Source organism: Charadrius vociferus, unplaced genomic scaffold (genome assembly GCF_000708025.1).
Source record: "Charadrius vociferus isolate BGI_N301 unplaced genomic scaffold, ASM70802v2 scaffold306, whole genome shotgun sequence".
Classification (NCBI taxonomy): Eukaryota; Metazoa; Chordata; class Aves; order Charadriiformes; family Charadriidae; genus Charadrius; species Charadrius vociferus.
The window spans coordinates 1,597,947-1,612,551 of NW_009648963.1; the positions used below are offsets into that span (position 1 = coordinate 1,597,947).

Sequence of the window (14,605 nt, forward strand, 5' to 3'; positions counted from 1 at the left end):
CTACAACTTTTTCAACAAGCTGAAGTCCTTATCCTATCCTTAAAAAATTCTTACAAATGTGTGTATACATGAAACCCATGTAACTTGTCTGTCAAAATGACTCAGAAGATACATCTGAGGACTGCATCATTAAGTATCATTAAGTCTAAAAAAGATAAATCAATAATCCTGCACAGAAGCTAAAAAACTACTACCTAACTGAGACTTTGAGGAATCCCTGGCACAAATGTTCAAGTCCTGACACTTTTAAATTCAGTAATTTGGGTGTTTTTATTAACTATTTGACTGGTGTCTATTTTGTTCCTCTATTAAGATAGTTACTTCTACATAACAGATTTCCTACTTCAACATTTCCAGTTGTCGGCACTCAGAGTGCTGTGAAGGGGAGTCTAGTTTCTGGTTCAACGGGATTACATCCTTCTGTGCCCCGAGTCAGCTCCAGGCTGACAAAAGGCACTCTGTTTCAAGAGAGATTGTTGGCCTGCCCTCCACTTCTGCCATATACCTCCATCACTGGACTGTCACACCACCATGCGCAAACAAATAATTGTATAGGGAACAACTCCAGATATGGAAATGTTTAATGGCATTCCCCAGATGTCTCCTGTTCTCATACCGCTCTGTCAACAGAATAACAGCTCATGGGTTGTGGGAGCCCAGAGTAACTGTGACTGGGATGCTACCAGACTCGTGGATCCCATGTAATTGTGTGAATTCCACCTATTTCTAATTTATCAGTCACATGCAAGTAAAACAGATTAATTAAAATTAATGAAAGCCAAAATAATAGGACTGTTGGACTTTTTTTCCCGCCTAATCCATAAAGAACTGAAATTTGTACGTGGGAAAGTTTACAAGTCTTCCCTACTGGCATTTCTTTTTTTCTTTCAATGACAAAAAGGTACACAGAGAGTCGTCTGCTTTTGGTACTTTAAGGAAAGTTTGCAAGTAGAAAGGAGATAATCTTTCCTGTTCAGTATGGCACAGTATGACACTGGTTTAAAGAAAAAAAAGTGAAAAATACTTCTGGAAAATAAGTTACGGTAGCTCATTTCCAGAGCACATACAACTTAAGTTCAAAATACAAGAAAACAGGAAAGAGCAACATGGAATCCAAGTTTTCTTTTTTTTCTATGTATATTTTTTTTCCCCCAACATGTATTCCTTTTAAAACCACATTTTTTCCAAATGATTCATCTTCTGTTAGTGTTCTACACCAGCTCAGTAGGAGGAAAAGGGCATCATCACAGCATACTTCACAGTACAGCTCAAAGGTTGCTCAAAGAATGCTGATCCTTCAGGATAACCCCTAAACATTTACTGCTATATGAAAATGTCTTACGTTGCATCTTTCATTCTACTTCATGAGACTGACACAGAAAGAATAAACAAAATACAGCAGGTGTGATTTATACAAATAGAAAGAAACAATTATTTTCTGCAATACTTCTTACTTACACCTCATCCCTCCCACCCCCCTTCCCCATAAACAACAACAACAAAAAAATCTTTACCGCTGGAGTGTCGTTAAGGAAAATTTTCATATCCTTAAAATTACTGTTAACCAGTTTCTTTGCTCCTCGGACTTGGTTAGTTAAATGCTGGTTGGCAGCATATGCACAGAGCACTCCAACACTACAAAAAATACAGATAACATAGTTCTTTATTACTGTAAATGCCCATTCTGATGTAAAACAGAACCAAAAAGTTACAGAAAAAAAGTCAACATTATCAAAATGAAGGTCTCCATAAATTTAAACACTCTCTTTTTCTTACTACAAGTTCTCACATGCACCACGAGGCGGAGTAGAGGAATTAGCCAAAAGGACTGATATTGTACTACTAATTCAAAAAAGAAGGGAAAAAGAATGTTAAACTAAAGTCTTCAGAAGTTATTAACATACAGCTACCTATCCATCTGCATTGATACTGTCAGGAAATGCGTATAGCCTCGGTAAATTGTACAAGACTTAGAAATGTTAGGGTCTTTTACAAGTATAATTAACCTTGACACAACTATGGGTAAATGCTCATAGTTTTAAAAAGAAACATTTTACATTTGAAAACTTCAGCAACATGTACTCACAATGGCCCAGTTTATTTACATAATTGCACAGGTCTTTTAAAAGCACGGGAATAGTCCCTATTAATGCAAAAACAATATATAAGTATTTCCTGACAGTAAAACAAAAGGTGGCAAGTGAGCTAGGCTTGCAGTCACCACTGTCGCTGATTATTTTCTAGTTTATCTTTCCCCACTGTAAAATTCTAATTACAGCGTGGCAGATCTGCACAAACAGTAAGTAAAAAGGCAATTAAAAGTCCCTTGAGAGGCTTCAAAAGCTCTCTCATGATCCTCAGGTTTAGTTTGGTGTAAAATAGACATAAACAGAAGGAAGACTTTTTGTTCTTAAACATCTCACATTCACAACAGCTAACTAACCTTTCAGACAAACACCATAAAAAACAAGAGTAACCACCAGAGTGGTGATAGCCTCAAAAGCAGGTTGACTACAAACCCACTTGATGGGTTAAGCACTAACTTTACACAGATTTAACCAGTAGACAGGAGAGATCCACTCAACACAGGCATGACACATCTCCAAAGGGCAAACCTGCCTAGGGGCTGCAGTCGGGTGCATTACAGGGAATTCCTGGATGGCACATTTGTTCAGTCTCTTACTTTGCATTGTACTACTCCAACAGCTCAATACTAGAGAGGCAGCACCCTGAAAGGCCATTACAACATCCAAACAAGAGAAGGGAGTCACTGACACAAATGGTACTGCACTACTCCCAGAGTGTCAAACTTCCTGAGCTGGATTGTCAAGAAGACCTAAACACTAATATTTTTAAATAAGACTTAGAGAAAACCCATACTAGGCTCCCCACTGGGTAAAAATATTTATGGTAAGTATGATTCTTGCTCCCAAAAAATGTATGTTCCAAGGAAGCCGTAACACAGCCACATAAATGAGAAATTAGATGGTGGAGAGTAAACAGGTACCCAGAATAACATGATTTGCATATCCTAGCAAGACAGGAGCAAACACCCTGATGATGCTCATCTCCTCTTATCAGTGATTCAATAGCAAACCTTCATCTTTATTTTGATTTTCCTGCTTTAACTTTCCCAAACAAGGTAAATGCTTGTTCTCCTAGTAAAGCTGGTCTCAAGTACAAGAATATTTGCTGCTGTGACAAATACTCTCAGTAGGAAAATTCTGTTTTCATAGCATGATGCAGGCAGAGATGGCAAAACAGGTGCTTGTTTATTAGGATTGCTTCACTAACATTTTTCTCAATATCCAAAAAATTTCAGAACAGGATGACAGATTTGACACAAAGAGGTTGCTTCTCTAGCCAAAATTTCAAAACTGGCTATTAACTACCTTCCCAGAAGTCACTAATGAATAAAGGGACACCATCATTTCTTACTACTTACTTAACTAACAGCAAATGCCAGAGTTTTATTTCCACTATGACCAACACTTGATCAGCCGTTACCATCAGCTACCACCCATGGAATGAGAACTCAGAATGCATAAAATGCCAAGAAACTGAGTAACTTTCAACATAAGCAGAAGTAAAGAAGTAAGGAGTTTAATTTTGGACATGCAATATATTACTTCTTTTCCCTCTACAGTGATGGCAATTGTTTTTCTTTTTTTCTTTTTTTTTTTAAATCAGAAGGCAAACTATCTCAAGCTATCAGGAAAAATAAACACTTGTGTATCACTCAGATTTGGAGTTTGTAACAACATCCTTGTTCTGTGGACAGCCAGCATTTTTATGTCTTTTCCATGTTATGCTCACAGAGCAGAAAGGTCAATTGGAAGCTAACAAAACAGTACTTTGTAAGACTTGAGCACGATCATTTTCCTCTTCAGTCTCCTAAATGGAAGGAGTGGGAGGAAACAAGATAGCGGAGATGCTTTAAGCAGACAAGGCACTAGGAACAATTGCGACTACATTCTGAATGTAACTAAACAACTACACAACAAGAGTGAGGGAAAAAAAAAAAATCTATTTATTATGTAACAAAGCTTTGAGTCAACATTCAATAAGCAGCTACAAGGAGAGAGGCATAAAGCAGGAATAAAAAGGCCAAGCCTTTTCTCTAACAGGTTAGAGAACTGTCTCTTTGGAAGTCAGATATTCCACACTCAATTTCTTGTCAGGTTTCACAGACTGATATAAATGCTACTAATCAAGTTCCGGGGGTAACCAAGCTTTTCCTTCAGCTGTGCTTGCAAAAAATTTTCAAACAGAAACCTCGAACAGGTTTACATACAGGGGAAATGCCACCTTCCTCACTACTAGGCTAATGAATTTAAGAAAATAATGGACTAGACATTTCTGTACCAACTTTTTCACCAATTCTTTCAGATAATGTTGATTCCCAGGTTCTGAACAGCATGCATTACTGATCTCGCCAAGCCAAGAGGCTGCATGAGGTAGTCACCGGGATACCAAGTATCATTCCCTTCCTTCAGACTTGGCTTTCCCTAGCTTCATACATAACACCCTAAGTTCTTCCTTGAAGTTGTGGATAACACGAGCTCTCTTAGAAGGACAGAAAAACGACTATATGTTTTTCCTATCTAATAGCCAGGACACTTTCTACTACCAGTATTACATCTGGAATTGCAATGTACGCTTTCTTAAAAATCCAACGTCCCTTCCTTGTCTTTACAATGTAAAGGAATTAATGAAATTACATTTCTTTCCCAGAGAAAATGTGTGTTTGCCTAAGCTTGCAGATGACTAGGAAATAAAATGAAACAGCAGCTCTCTGTCCCTAAACTCTTAGTTAACCTTTGACGAAAAGCACATCATTGTTTTAATGATAATTTGGAATGTCAAACCTGCTCAGCTACTTATTTGACAGATCATTTCTACACCCTGCGATGCCCTTAGCAATAGAATCCTATTTTGTATGACAACACTTTTGTATAAAACCTTTGAATTCGCAAAATACTACATGTATTTCTGACTCAATCTACCAAAAGAAATATATCAAACACAGAATGCATCTACTGGAAATGCCACACTTAAGGCCTATTCCTTTTAAGATAACAATTGTGTATGTAGTCACAAGACTTCTGACTTGCTTCTTATACCTCTCCTTGAGGAAAGCATACTTCCCATGTATGCCTCACCTTCAGAAAGCACATCTAGGTACAACTTTTTTTTTTTTAATAAAAAAAGTCACCTTTGTGTTTCCTTTACATAATATTCCAGTAAACTTAGTATTAAAGCTTCACCCTAATTACCAGAGCACTGTACGAGTGCAAAAGTGAGAAGAAATAATGTTCCTCGAGTAAAATCTACTAGCTGAAATCTTCTGAAATCTACATTACCAGTATACGTACGTCAGTGTGAACTTCCATGCTGGCACACAGAAAAGTCATCCCCACATGACTAGAGTTTTCAAGAGTTGTTGCCTATATACACACATTCTACTGCAAGCTCCATGTTCGGCATCTTTCCACTACTAATACTCTACCATGCACGTGACCTGTCTTTCCCAGCCAAGGAAAGACAGATTGGACCTGTCTTTCCATACCAAGGACTGAAAAAATTAAAATGAAAAATAAATTAAAATAAAAAGGGTCATGTTTTCTGCTCTTCAAAGTTCTAGTCCATTTACTGAGAGAATCCCAGAGCAGCTGGCATAGCAAAAGATGTAGAAAAGATGCAGAACATACACTTAGATGGTAACTCCTGAAGAAGTCCACCCCCTAGAAATCCTTCCTGTTCCCTCCAGCAGCTGTCCACACATACATTCTGCTGGAGGGCCTTTAGAGCAAAGCTCCACAGGCAGAGATGTGGGCTCAGGGTACTCTGATGGATGCGTGCCGTGATAAATGCATCTTCTGAAGCAGCACAGCACTTGCTGAAGGAGTCTATGGCGTTCCAGTCACCTGGCAGGGGTTTGAGAGACTTATACTCCCAAGGGAGGCCCTCAATGCTGCATGAACTTTAAACTACATGCAAACAATGAGAGGACCCACCTTAGTGACTTCATGGCACATCTTGATGTAACCCTGTATTAGCAGGGATCATTCAAGTTTTTGTTCTTTTGGCTCTGCCTGCAAGTAGCCATAAGCGTTTTACTTGCACAGGACTAAATTCTTTTGATTATTGTTACAGCTTACATATGCAGCTGTGGCACAGTCCTTGAGATGTGTGGTTTTGGGAAGAACAACTACAGGTAAATGTTCCACCTAAGATGAAACTGCATGGTAACTTGGGGGAAAAGTAGAGAATAAATCCACAAGGAGACTTAGTCTGAGTACAGCATAAGAAACAGAGAAACAGTTGTAAGTCAGTCTCAGGCTTCCTCCAGTTTTTTTGTTGGGGCAATGGCTACCAGCAAGACTGTCCTTTTGTGTTTCAGCACAGCAGTAAACAAACCGATGTGGGCTTAAATAGATCCAGCATGGCATCTTGTCTTCCCTTGCAAAAGACAATCCAGGAAGGGCAGCAGAATCCTGCTTTGTACGGAGGCGTACTGGAGACCTGAGCACTGAGTCAGGCAGGGGTCAGTAATATTAGCCCTGTAAAGTCCTATCTTGCCTTGCACAGCACTCACAGCATTAGAGACTTAGCTGGGGAGTCATATGAGATTATCTCCACCTGTGGAAACCTGCAGACAGCTCAGGCCAACTCCTTCCTTAGGGTAAGCATCTGATACTCCTGATGTTTTACACAAAAGGAAAAAAAAAAAAAGTGAAGTTAAAGAGGCAGTTTTCCTAGTCCTGGAAAGCATGTTACTAGGGTTCACTGATCTCCCAGTCATGACCCGGGAAGAAGCATTTTCCAATGCTGGGTATGCTTAATACCACAAGAATAGCTGGCAACAAAAGCACAAGTTAAAGAGACCAACAAGGGGGACAATCTCTTAATTTCTCTGCTGACAGGCAACATTCCTCAGCCATTTTAACCAGAACATAGCATCCTGCAATACAGCATCCTGCAACATGGTGTAAAGACAGCTGGCAAGATCTGTGAGCAACCTTCAGTTTTGGCATGCTGAGCGGTAATTTAGTAACTTACTTCTTTGAGGCACCACTGTACTATGAAGAACCTTTGTCCTGTCATCATGGCAGTGATGCACCTATCACCTACAATACCATTCAGCTTTCTGGTCTCCAGAATACTTAAGTGTCATCTTTGTTCATGATGCATGGGAGAATAGAGCATGTTCCCATGCCTGGTATTAACGTGGTGTACATTTGGGCATAGACAAGGTCTTAATTTGTCATGACACACAGTAGTAAAAAAAAAAATTCTAGATTACAATGAAGTGACAAAGTAAGTTCCCTCTGACTGAACAGTCACACAGTATAGTCTGATGTGTTTTTTTTTTTTAAATACAATCACAAAATAAGGACAGTAGGCAGGTGAAAATATGAAGAAGTTGAAGGAAAATAAAAAACCTGAAAGCAAATAATGCCTTTTGAAAGCACCTACAGGGAAAAGAAAAGTCTGGATTGTAGTCCCTCGAGACGTGTTACACACCCAGCACAGAACAGGAGTTTGGAGACATTTTTGCGCTATTAGTGTTAGGAGCAAACTCCAGGATTGTACAGTGAGTACATGCATGGTTTAAGCAACTCAGTGCCTAAAAGAAAACCCATTATTTTGAACTATCTGGAAGACAGAAAATACTGAAGGAGGTCACACAATTGGTTTTCTCACCACTAGTACACTATGAAGAGCAAAGCAGTATGTTGTACCTCAAGTTCTGTATAGCATGGTAACTGAACATAGGACACAGTATCTTATGTTCATAAGTTTAATATAACATTCTGTAGTTGCCATTTTGAGACTGGCAAAAACTTCATTTGCCAAATTCAAGCTTAATTTTTTTTTGTTTCACACCTACATTATTCTCAAGTGAGTACATAATGACCTGTGGGTAGCAATGGTAGCAGCATTTTTATAATGCAGTCACATTTTCTTTAACAAGCAATAATATTAGTCTAATAAAATCATTTCTGCACCTGTAGGCTAATACAGTAACATTATTTGTCTTATGACACTGCAAAATTAGTGCTATACCAAGCTTCATATTGTTCTCTTTATTACACTTGCCTTATTATTAAAGAAGCAACAAAAAGAAATGTTGCAAAACAGCTCCTCTGACAGTCAGCATTTTTCTTCTGTCTTTGATGCATTTCCCCACCACAGTTGTCACAGCAACGACACATACAGAAGCAAAGTCCCACAAGAGGCAGTAACAAAATAAATAGCAATCCCAAGGCTGCGGAGACTATAAAACCGATTTCATAGTAGATGGCCTGTAATTCAGACAAAAATAGTGGTAACAGCAGATATCACACAGTAACTGCAATCAATATAGAGCAAATAATTAAAAATCAAACTACAGACTAAACCATCTACTAAGTTACTGAGGTTACGGACTTCAACTTTTCTAACAAAAAAGATACATAACATTGTAGATGCTGATAGCTAATAATTATTTAGCTAGAATATTAGCTAGGTAAACTACAGGAGTGAGTGCTAAGAGAGAAATATGCTCACAAGAAACAAATGTGAATTGATGCCATTGAAATAGGTTAAAAATGAACACATTTGATTTCCCAGACCACAATGTTACTGTTCCTCGCATCTGTTTCCAAAAAGGCTCCACAAATGTCAGCAAGGCTGACTAGATCAACACTTCATCTAGGAGGGGGGAGGGAGGCTTAGCTTGTTCTCTTTTTTAATCAGTTATGAGTGTAAAGATTCATATGAACCGCAAAGGAAAGTACTTCACTGGATGATCAATTGCAATGGCAGAGGTTTCTCCAAACTGCTGAAGTAAAAACTTCTTAGGGACTAGAAAAAGACCAAGGAGTGGATTTTAAGCTCTCTCAGGTGAAGACATTTATTATGCTGCCAAACAGCAGAGCAGCAGCAACTAAAAGGACACTTTCAAAAGCTGGAAGGAATGAAAGGGAAAGATGCAACGGAAATACCTTAACTAGCTTGTACGCTGGAAGCACTGCAAGTGCCCCAGGACCGAGAAGCTGGGCCAGGCAGCCCTGGCACAGCCCCACGCAAGGCAACGTGGCTTCCAGAGGACAAGCTGCGAGCTGGCCATGCTGTTTCCCTCTGCTGCAGACACAAGCCAAAACATCCAGAACTGGATCAGGCAGGTGTCCGCACACAGAGGTGGACAGCACGGTGTGGGCATGCCCCAGTGGTCTTTCTTCCCTGATAAATCTCTTCTCTCCTTTCCCTTCCCAATTTTAGGAGAACCAATTCTCACACTAGTACTTTGAGTCCCCTTCTGTTTCACTAATCCGCCAGCACAAGGGCAACTTGGCAGTAAAAGGATGAAATTGAGGCTGTGTATTGTCCTGCAAAGTAAGTCAGAATTTCTCACAAGCTATCAATCATGCTCCAGTTCCAGCTTCGCTGATGCCCTTCCTCACAATCCCTAATTACCAACTGATCCAAATACAGCAACCATCACCATTAGCAGAGTTGCAAATTTCTGACCTAATTACCAATTCTAGGATGAAACCTATTTTATTATTACTGTTATTAACTGCTGGTTACAAGCTGTTATCCCTTCTGAAGAATACAAACTAGATGCTTGGAAGAAGCCCTTAGCTAGATTTTGCAAAAGAATCACCATTTTCCAATTAGCTGAACACTTCAGAAATGGTCTGATAACATATTTTAAAAATAGGTTAGATGGAAAACCACATTTTAAATAACATTAAAAACACTTATGGATATTTTAATAGAAAGAGTGCATACAGACATGGTTAGTTGCTTTTCAAAGCTGTACATCTACCATAAGACATTACCTGAAGAGTCAGGACAACATTTTCTGGCTGTGGAAGTCAAAACAAATGGAGAATGTGTATGATGCACAGGCAGCATGCACAAAAACAAATCACGTGAACAATGAATAATTAACCATGACCAAAACAATTAACAACACAGAAACAATAATAAAAAGCCACTAAAGTAAAATAATGCATAGAAGCAACATTGAATAATTATGGAGAATTATTTACAGTAAAATACATAGCAGATAATTTCTGGTTTCCTTGGTAAGTGAAAGGAATCTAGGATTTGTCCAAATATTTCCATTTTAAAACAACAACAGACCAGTTGTTTCTACACTGAGCATCTGTTTCATGTAATTCCCAACACATCTCACAGAAGAGAAGGCCAGGGATCACGCTACTTTGTGGTTCAGCGAATTATTCACGGATTCCACCTGTCATAACTGACCTATGATGTTCCTGACTAACTTTTTCAACGCTTATTTTACTTTGGCATAAAAGCAGCAGTTTTGGGACCTTAACACATTACACATAAAATTCACTCTCACTTCTAAGTAATTATGTAGAGGTTTGTTTTAAATTATTCAAATGTAAAAAAGTAAAGGCATTCAAGAAAGACTGAAAAAGTCTATTGATCGGGTTCTTAACTGATTGCTTATCTGTAATTTCAGAAAAAAAAACACTAAATATTCAATGACAGGAATTTCAGAATAACCCAATTTCCCCTTTGTTTCCACAATGGAAATAGAATTTCTTGGTTCATCTCTGTATGACAAGTTCATAGCTGATAACATTTTCCCCTTTCTCATAAGCAGAAGAGAAAAGAGAAGCAGACAAGCTAAAGACAGCAAGACCCCTCAACCCAAAGTCTGACGTGCGATAATCAGAAGTGTTCTCAAGTTTTAGGAATTTTTTTTTTTCAGCATCACGCACCTCTTTATGAAACTTGTACTGTACAATATGCTTAAAATGTTCAAAACCATATTTGGAACTATATTTTTAATGGGAGGAAAACAAATGCTTACTCTCCCTTAAAAATCTGGTACCAGGTATAATTTTGAACGTATTAAGCAAGCATATCTCCCTGCAGAAGTAAATTAATGGCAGCAGCAGCACGCTGGCTCCCCCTGAGCAGGCACGGCAGCTGTCCTCAGCTGCTGGGCTGCATCCTGGCAGATTGCTGTCCCTGACAGGGAACGGGGAGACGTCAATAGTAAGAGTCCAACTGGGAACACAGGGACACACAGCACAGAAGTGGGAAGGGCCTCCTGGGTCACTGAAACATTCTACAAATAGGTTAAAAAAAAAAAGATATAGAAAAACAACAGAACAAACAGGATAAATATCAGAAACAGATTTCCTGTTTTCGCTACTGAAGGACTGTTCCCAAAGCTCGGTGAACTAGTAAGTCTTACAAAGATGTACATGTGGCCCATTTCTGCCCTTTTGCTTCTGTGATAGCACCATCTTTTGCCCAAATAGCATTTTTTTCTTCCTGGTGTTTCCTCTCCATATATATTTATAAGGAGTAATCAATTATAAATTATTTTGCTAAGCTAAGCAAACTCTTCCAGTCTCCTCTGAAGATCTGTGTGCTTCCCAGATCATCCTAATACACACTTTCTGAACCCATCTTACTCCAAGTTCATTCTCCTTGAATTTGAGTGATCAAAACTACAGGCAACATTTTTAACTATTTACCTGCACCCTTCAGTGAAGTTTACACTGCCCTGTCCCCACTAGAAATCCCTCCAGGGGCACATCTACAGCCATGCCTCTTCACAGCTACCTTTCATTGATGCTTCTGTCTTCTGAGGAACTGTACTTGTCTTCACATATTTTCCTTTTCCAAATTTGTTTTAAAGTTTTGCATCGTATTCAGGTCAAAATTAGGACCCATAAATGGCCTATATTTCTTTTACTTCATAAGCACACCTAATATTGTATTTGCCACCCTATAACCACACAGTATTTTAACAAATGTCTCCACTATGCAGGATTACAGCTCTTATTAGTCTCAAATTTCTCATGCCTTACATAGCAGTTAGTAAATACTATACTCACACTCATGTATACCACCTATGGTCTACTGTTTTTGTTCCAAAGACTCTGCCAACCAAGTCCACTCTACATTCGTCCCTGGGCGTGCTGGGTATGCACCACTCTCCCACAGCCCCACCGAACAAGCACATGGGATCGGCAAGTGTCGCTTGATGCGCCATAACGGCAACACTCGCGCACTCGAACGTCATGTCGAGGTTACCGAGCTACTGCAACACATGAGAGCGCAAGGCTTTCCCCCTTCAGATCCCAAGATCATTCAGGTCATCCTGATTCAAGGCAATAGCCCAATGCCTGTATGCCAAGTTCCATACTCATCTTCCTCACAGGTACACCATACGGCAGGGACTACAAGCAAGTAGCTCACACGAAGTAACATGTCCATTATGTGGGCCTGGTTAAGGTTCCTATTGCAGGCACTCAACTTGTGACATTACTACAAAGATGGGGTACTGTCCTTCAGAACAGCCTAAAATCAGATCCACATTACATTCTATTTTCTCTTGCTACCAAGTACCCTACATATTTCAACTGGTACAGAATAATCACAAACCTAAAGAGAGAATGGTAAATGTCCTTGATGTGATTAGCTCAGTATGTAAACTAAAATACACTTTATAAGTAGGCTATGGAAACTTCGCTTTACAAAGGCACCAGACCAAGCATATAGATTCAGCTTTTTGAGGACAATAGCTGAACCTAACGTGAGAGCTGAGCAGTAGTGGTACTCTCTAAATGTTTTAAAATAAAACCAGTATTTTTCAATAAAAAGAAAAGTTTTGGTCCCAAATTTGGTATGAAACCATCATACACATCATTCACAAATTTCATTCTTGCACCCTGTTGTTATAGCTTTAAAATACTATTTCTTATTTTAGAAACAAAACTGAATATCAAAGCCATTGTTTTCAATATTTTAGGCAGATACACATAGATAATTTACCTTTTGGTAATCGCCCTGGGTATTTCCAAACTTCTGCTGTGCTAGTTTTCTGATGAGATCTGAAAATAAGCAAGAATATTCCACAGTTTTAAAAAACATAAAGAATAAAAACGGGGGGTGGCGGGGGAGAGGATGGTATAAATTCTACTGCTAGGTAGGCAAGACAAAATTAAGAACAGACATCAACAGGACAGGCAAGCACATAAGTGTTTCCATAAACCTGCCTAGTAACAACAGTTTTACCCAACTATGTATTTTATGAGCTCACAGGAAGATACCCAGGCTATCTATCACTTTCCGCTGAAATACAGTGAAGGTTGGGGGTTTTTTGGGGTTTTTTTTTGTTTGTTTGGTTTTTTTTTGTTTTGTTTTGTTTTTTTTTTTTTTTAAACAGAGGTCATCCTCTGTACCATAGCATCATTATTAGAAGTGAATCCCAAACTTACCAATTACTCGGACAAAGCTCAGGTATCAGCTTTGCTTCATCATGACAAGTACATACATGCATGCATATATATATATGCGCACACATACACAGAATTAGGTAGATAATGTGCAAAACAAACACGTTAACAATGACTTCTTGACTGAATGGTACGAGGAAGTAGTCCCTTATTCTTGCTAACGTTATCCAAATCTTTTCTTTATTTTTGTCTCTGGACCAACAGACTTTGCATGAGTATGCAACACTACCAAAACAAATCAGGAAGCCTAACACGGGCCAACTTACAGTGCATGCAGCTCCATCTAACACACTCATTTCTAATTTATTCACAATATAGCCAAATATGGCAACCACCAAAAAAGGAAAGTAGGAATTTTACATAAATCATGCCACTTATCATTACAAATATAATTTCACCACACCAGTTTCTTTCAGTAAACACCAGCAGCTGCAATGAATGGATCCCCTCTTTGGGACATCACCAGCCTACCACCCTTATCGAGGTTTTTCCAACCCCATGGGAACTATGCTGGGAAATGTAGCTCCCAGCTATTTCTGTGACACTGTGCACTTGAAGAGGGGCACCCCTAGCTCTGCAGACCCTCTGCCTCAGAGGGGCATCAGCAGCTCTGGGTACGCTCCATGCTAGGCTGTGTAAAAGCAGCAGCATTTGGATGTCTGGGGGAAATGACTGACTGAACTTTCGGTCTCCTCTGATGAAGAGGAAAGACATTAGGAAGGAGCGTGCTACAGCTCAAGGAGGAGCACTCTGCCCCACCTGTCCATAGAGCTGCACTTCATGGTACTATTGCCCAGTCATTAGTCTCCCCATATGCAACTGAATATACTTGAGAAAAACCTCCAGCAAGTTATGTATCCTGTGAATCAATAAAAGACCTGTAGGTTCAAAACTGACCATTCACCTCCCAAAAAATACGAACCCTCTCAGAATTTATTGTAGCACTCGTGAAATATGTTCAGGGAGTTCACAGGGGCTGTGATCTCACTCCCCTCTCGTCCTGCACACGGCACAGGAAAACAGACCCCTGAGCTAACAGCGCCCATAGTCCTCCCTCCCCAGCACCCTGCAGAGCGAGCATGGACCCGACTGATCTGCAAGCTGAAGAGATCCTCGCACAAAATTGTGCCCAAGGAAAGAAAACACAGAACAGTGAGGCAACAACTGCTGGTTCAAGGAAGGTACTCCCTGCAAGGAAGCTGCAGCGAGCAAGACTGCCAAGTAAAAAATAATAATAATAATAATTAAAAAAAAATCATCTGTTAACATATCCCAGGAGTGTCAAGCTGCAAATCATCCACAGACAAGAAGTATATTCTAAA

General features: G+C 39.4%; 1 protein-coding gene across 4 annotated transcripts in view; it reads right to left on the minus strand.

Moving 5' to 3' along the window:
- PROM1 (prominin 1) overlaps window positions 1-14,605 on the minus strand; it is a 58,943-nt gene that overhangs the window by 27,795 nt on the left and 16,543 nt on the right. For 2 of the 4 annotated variants that reach the window (XM_009887627.1, XM_009887625.1), the window contains exons 2-5: window positions 12,820-12,878; window positions 9,831-9,857; window positions 8,104-8,309; window positions 1,515-1,635 (exon numbers count right to left, since the gene is read on the minus strand). In XM_009887627.1, coding sequence (XP_009885929.1) covers window positions 1,515-1,635; window positions 8,104-8,309; window positions 9,831-9,857; window positions 12,820-12,878 — 413 coding nt within the window. The remainder of the gene's footprint in view (window positions 1-1,514; window positions 1,636-8,103; window positions 8,310-9,830; window positions 9,858-12,819; window positions 12,879-14,605) is intronic. The other 2 variants (XM_009887629.1, XM_009887626.1) reach the window with 1 other exon arrangement.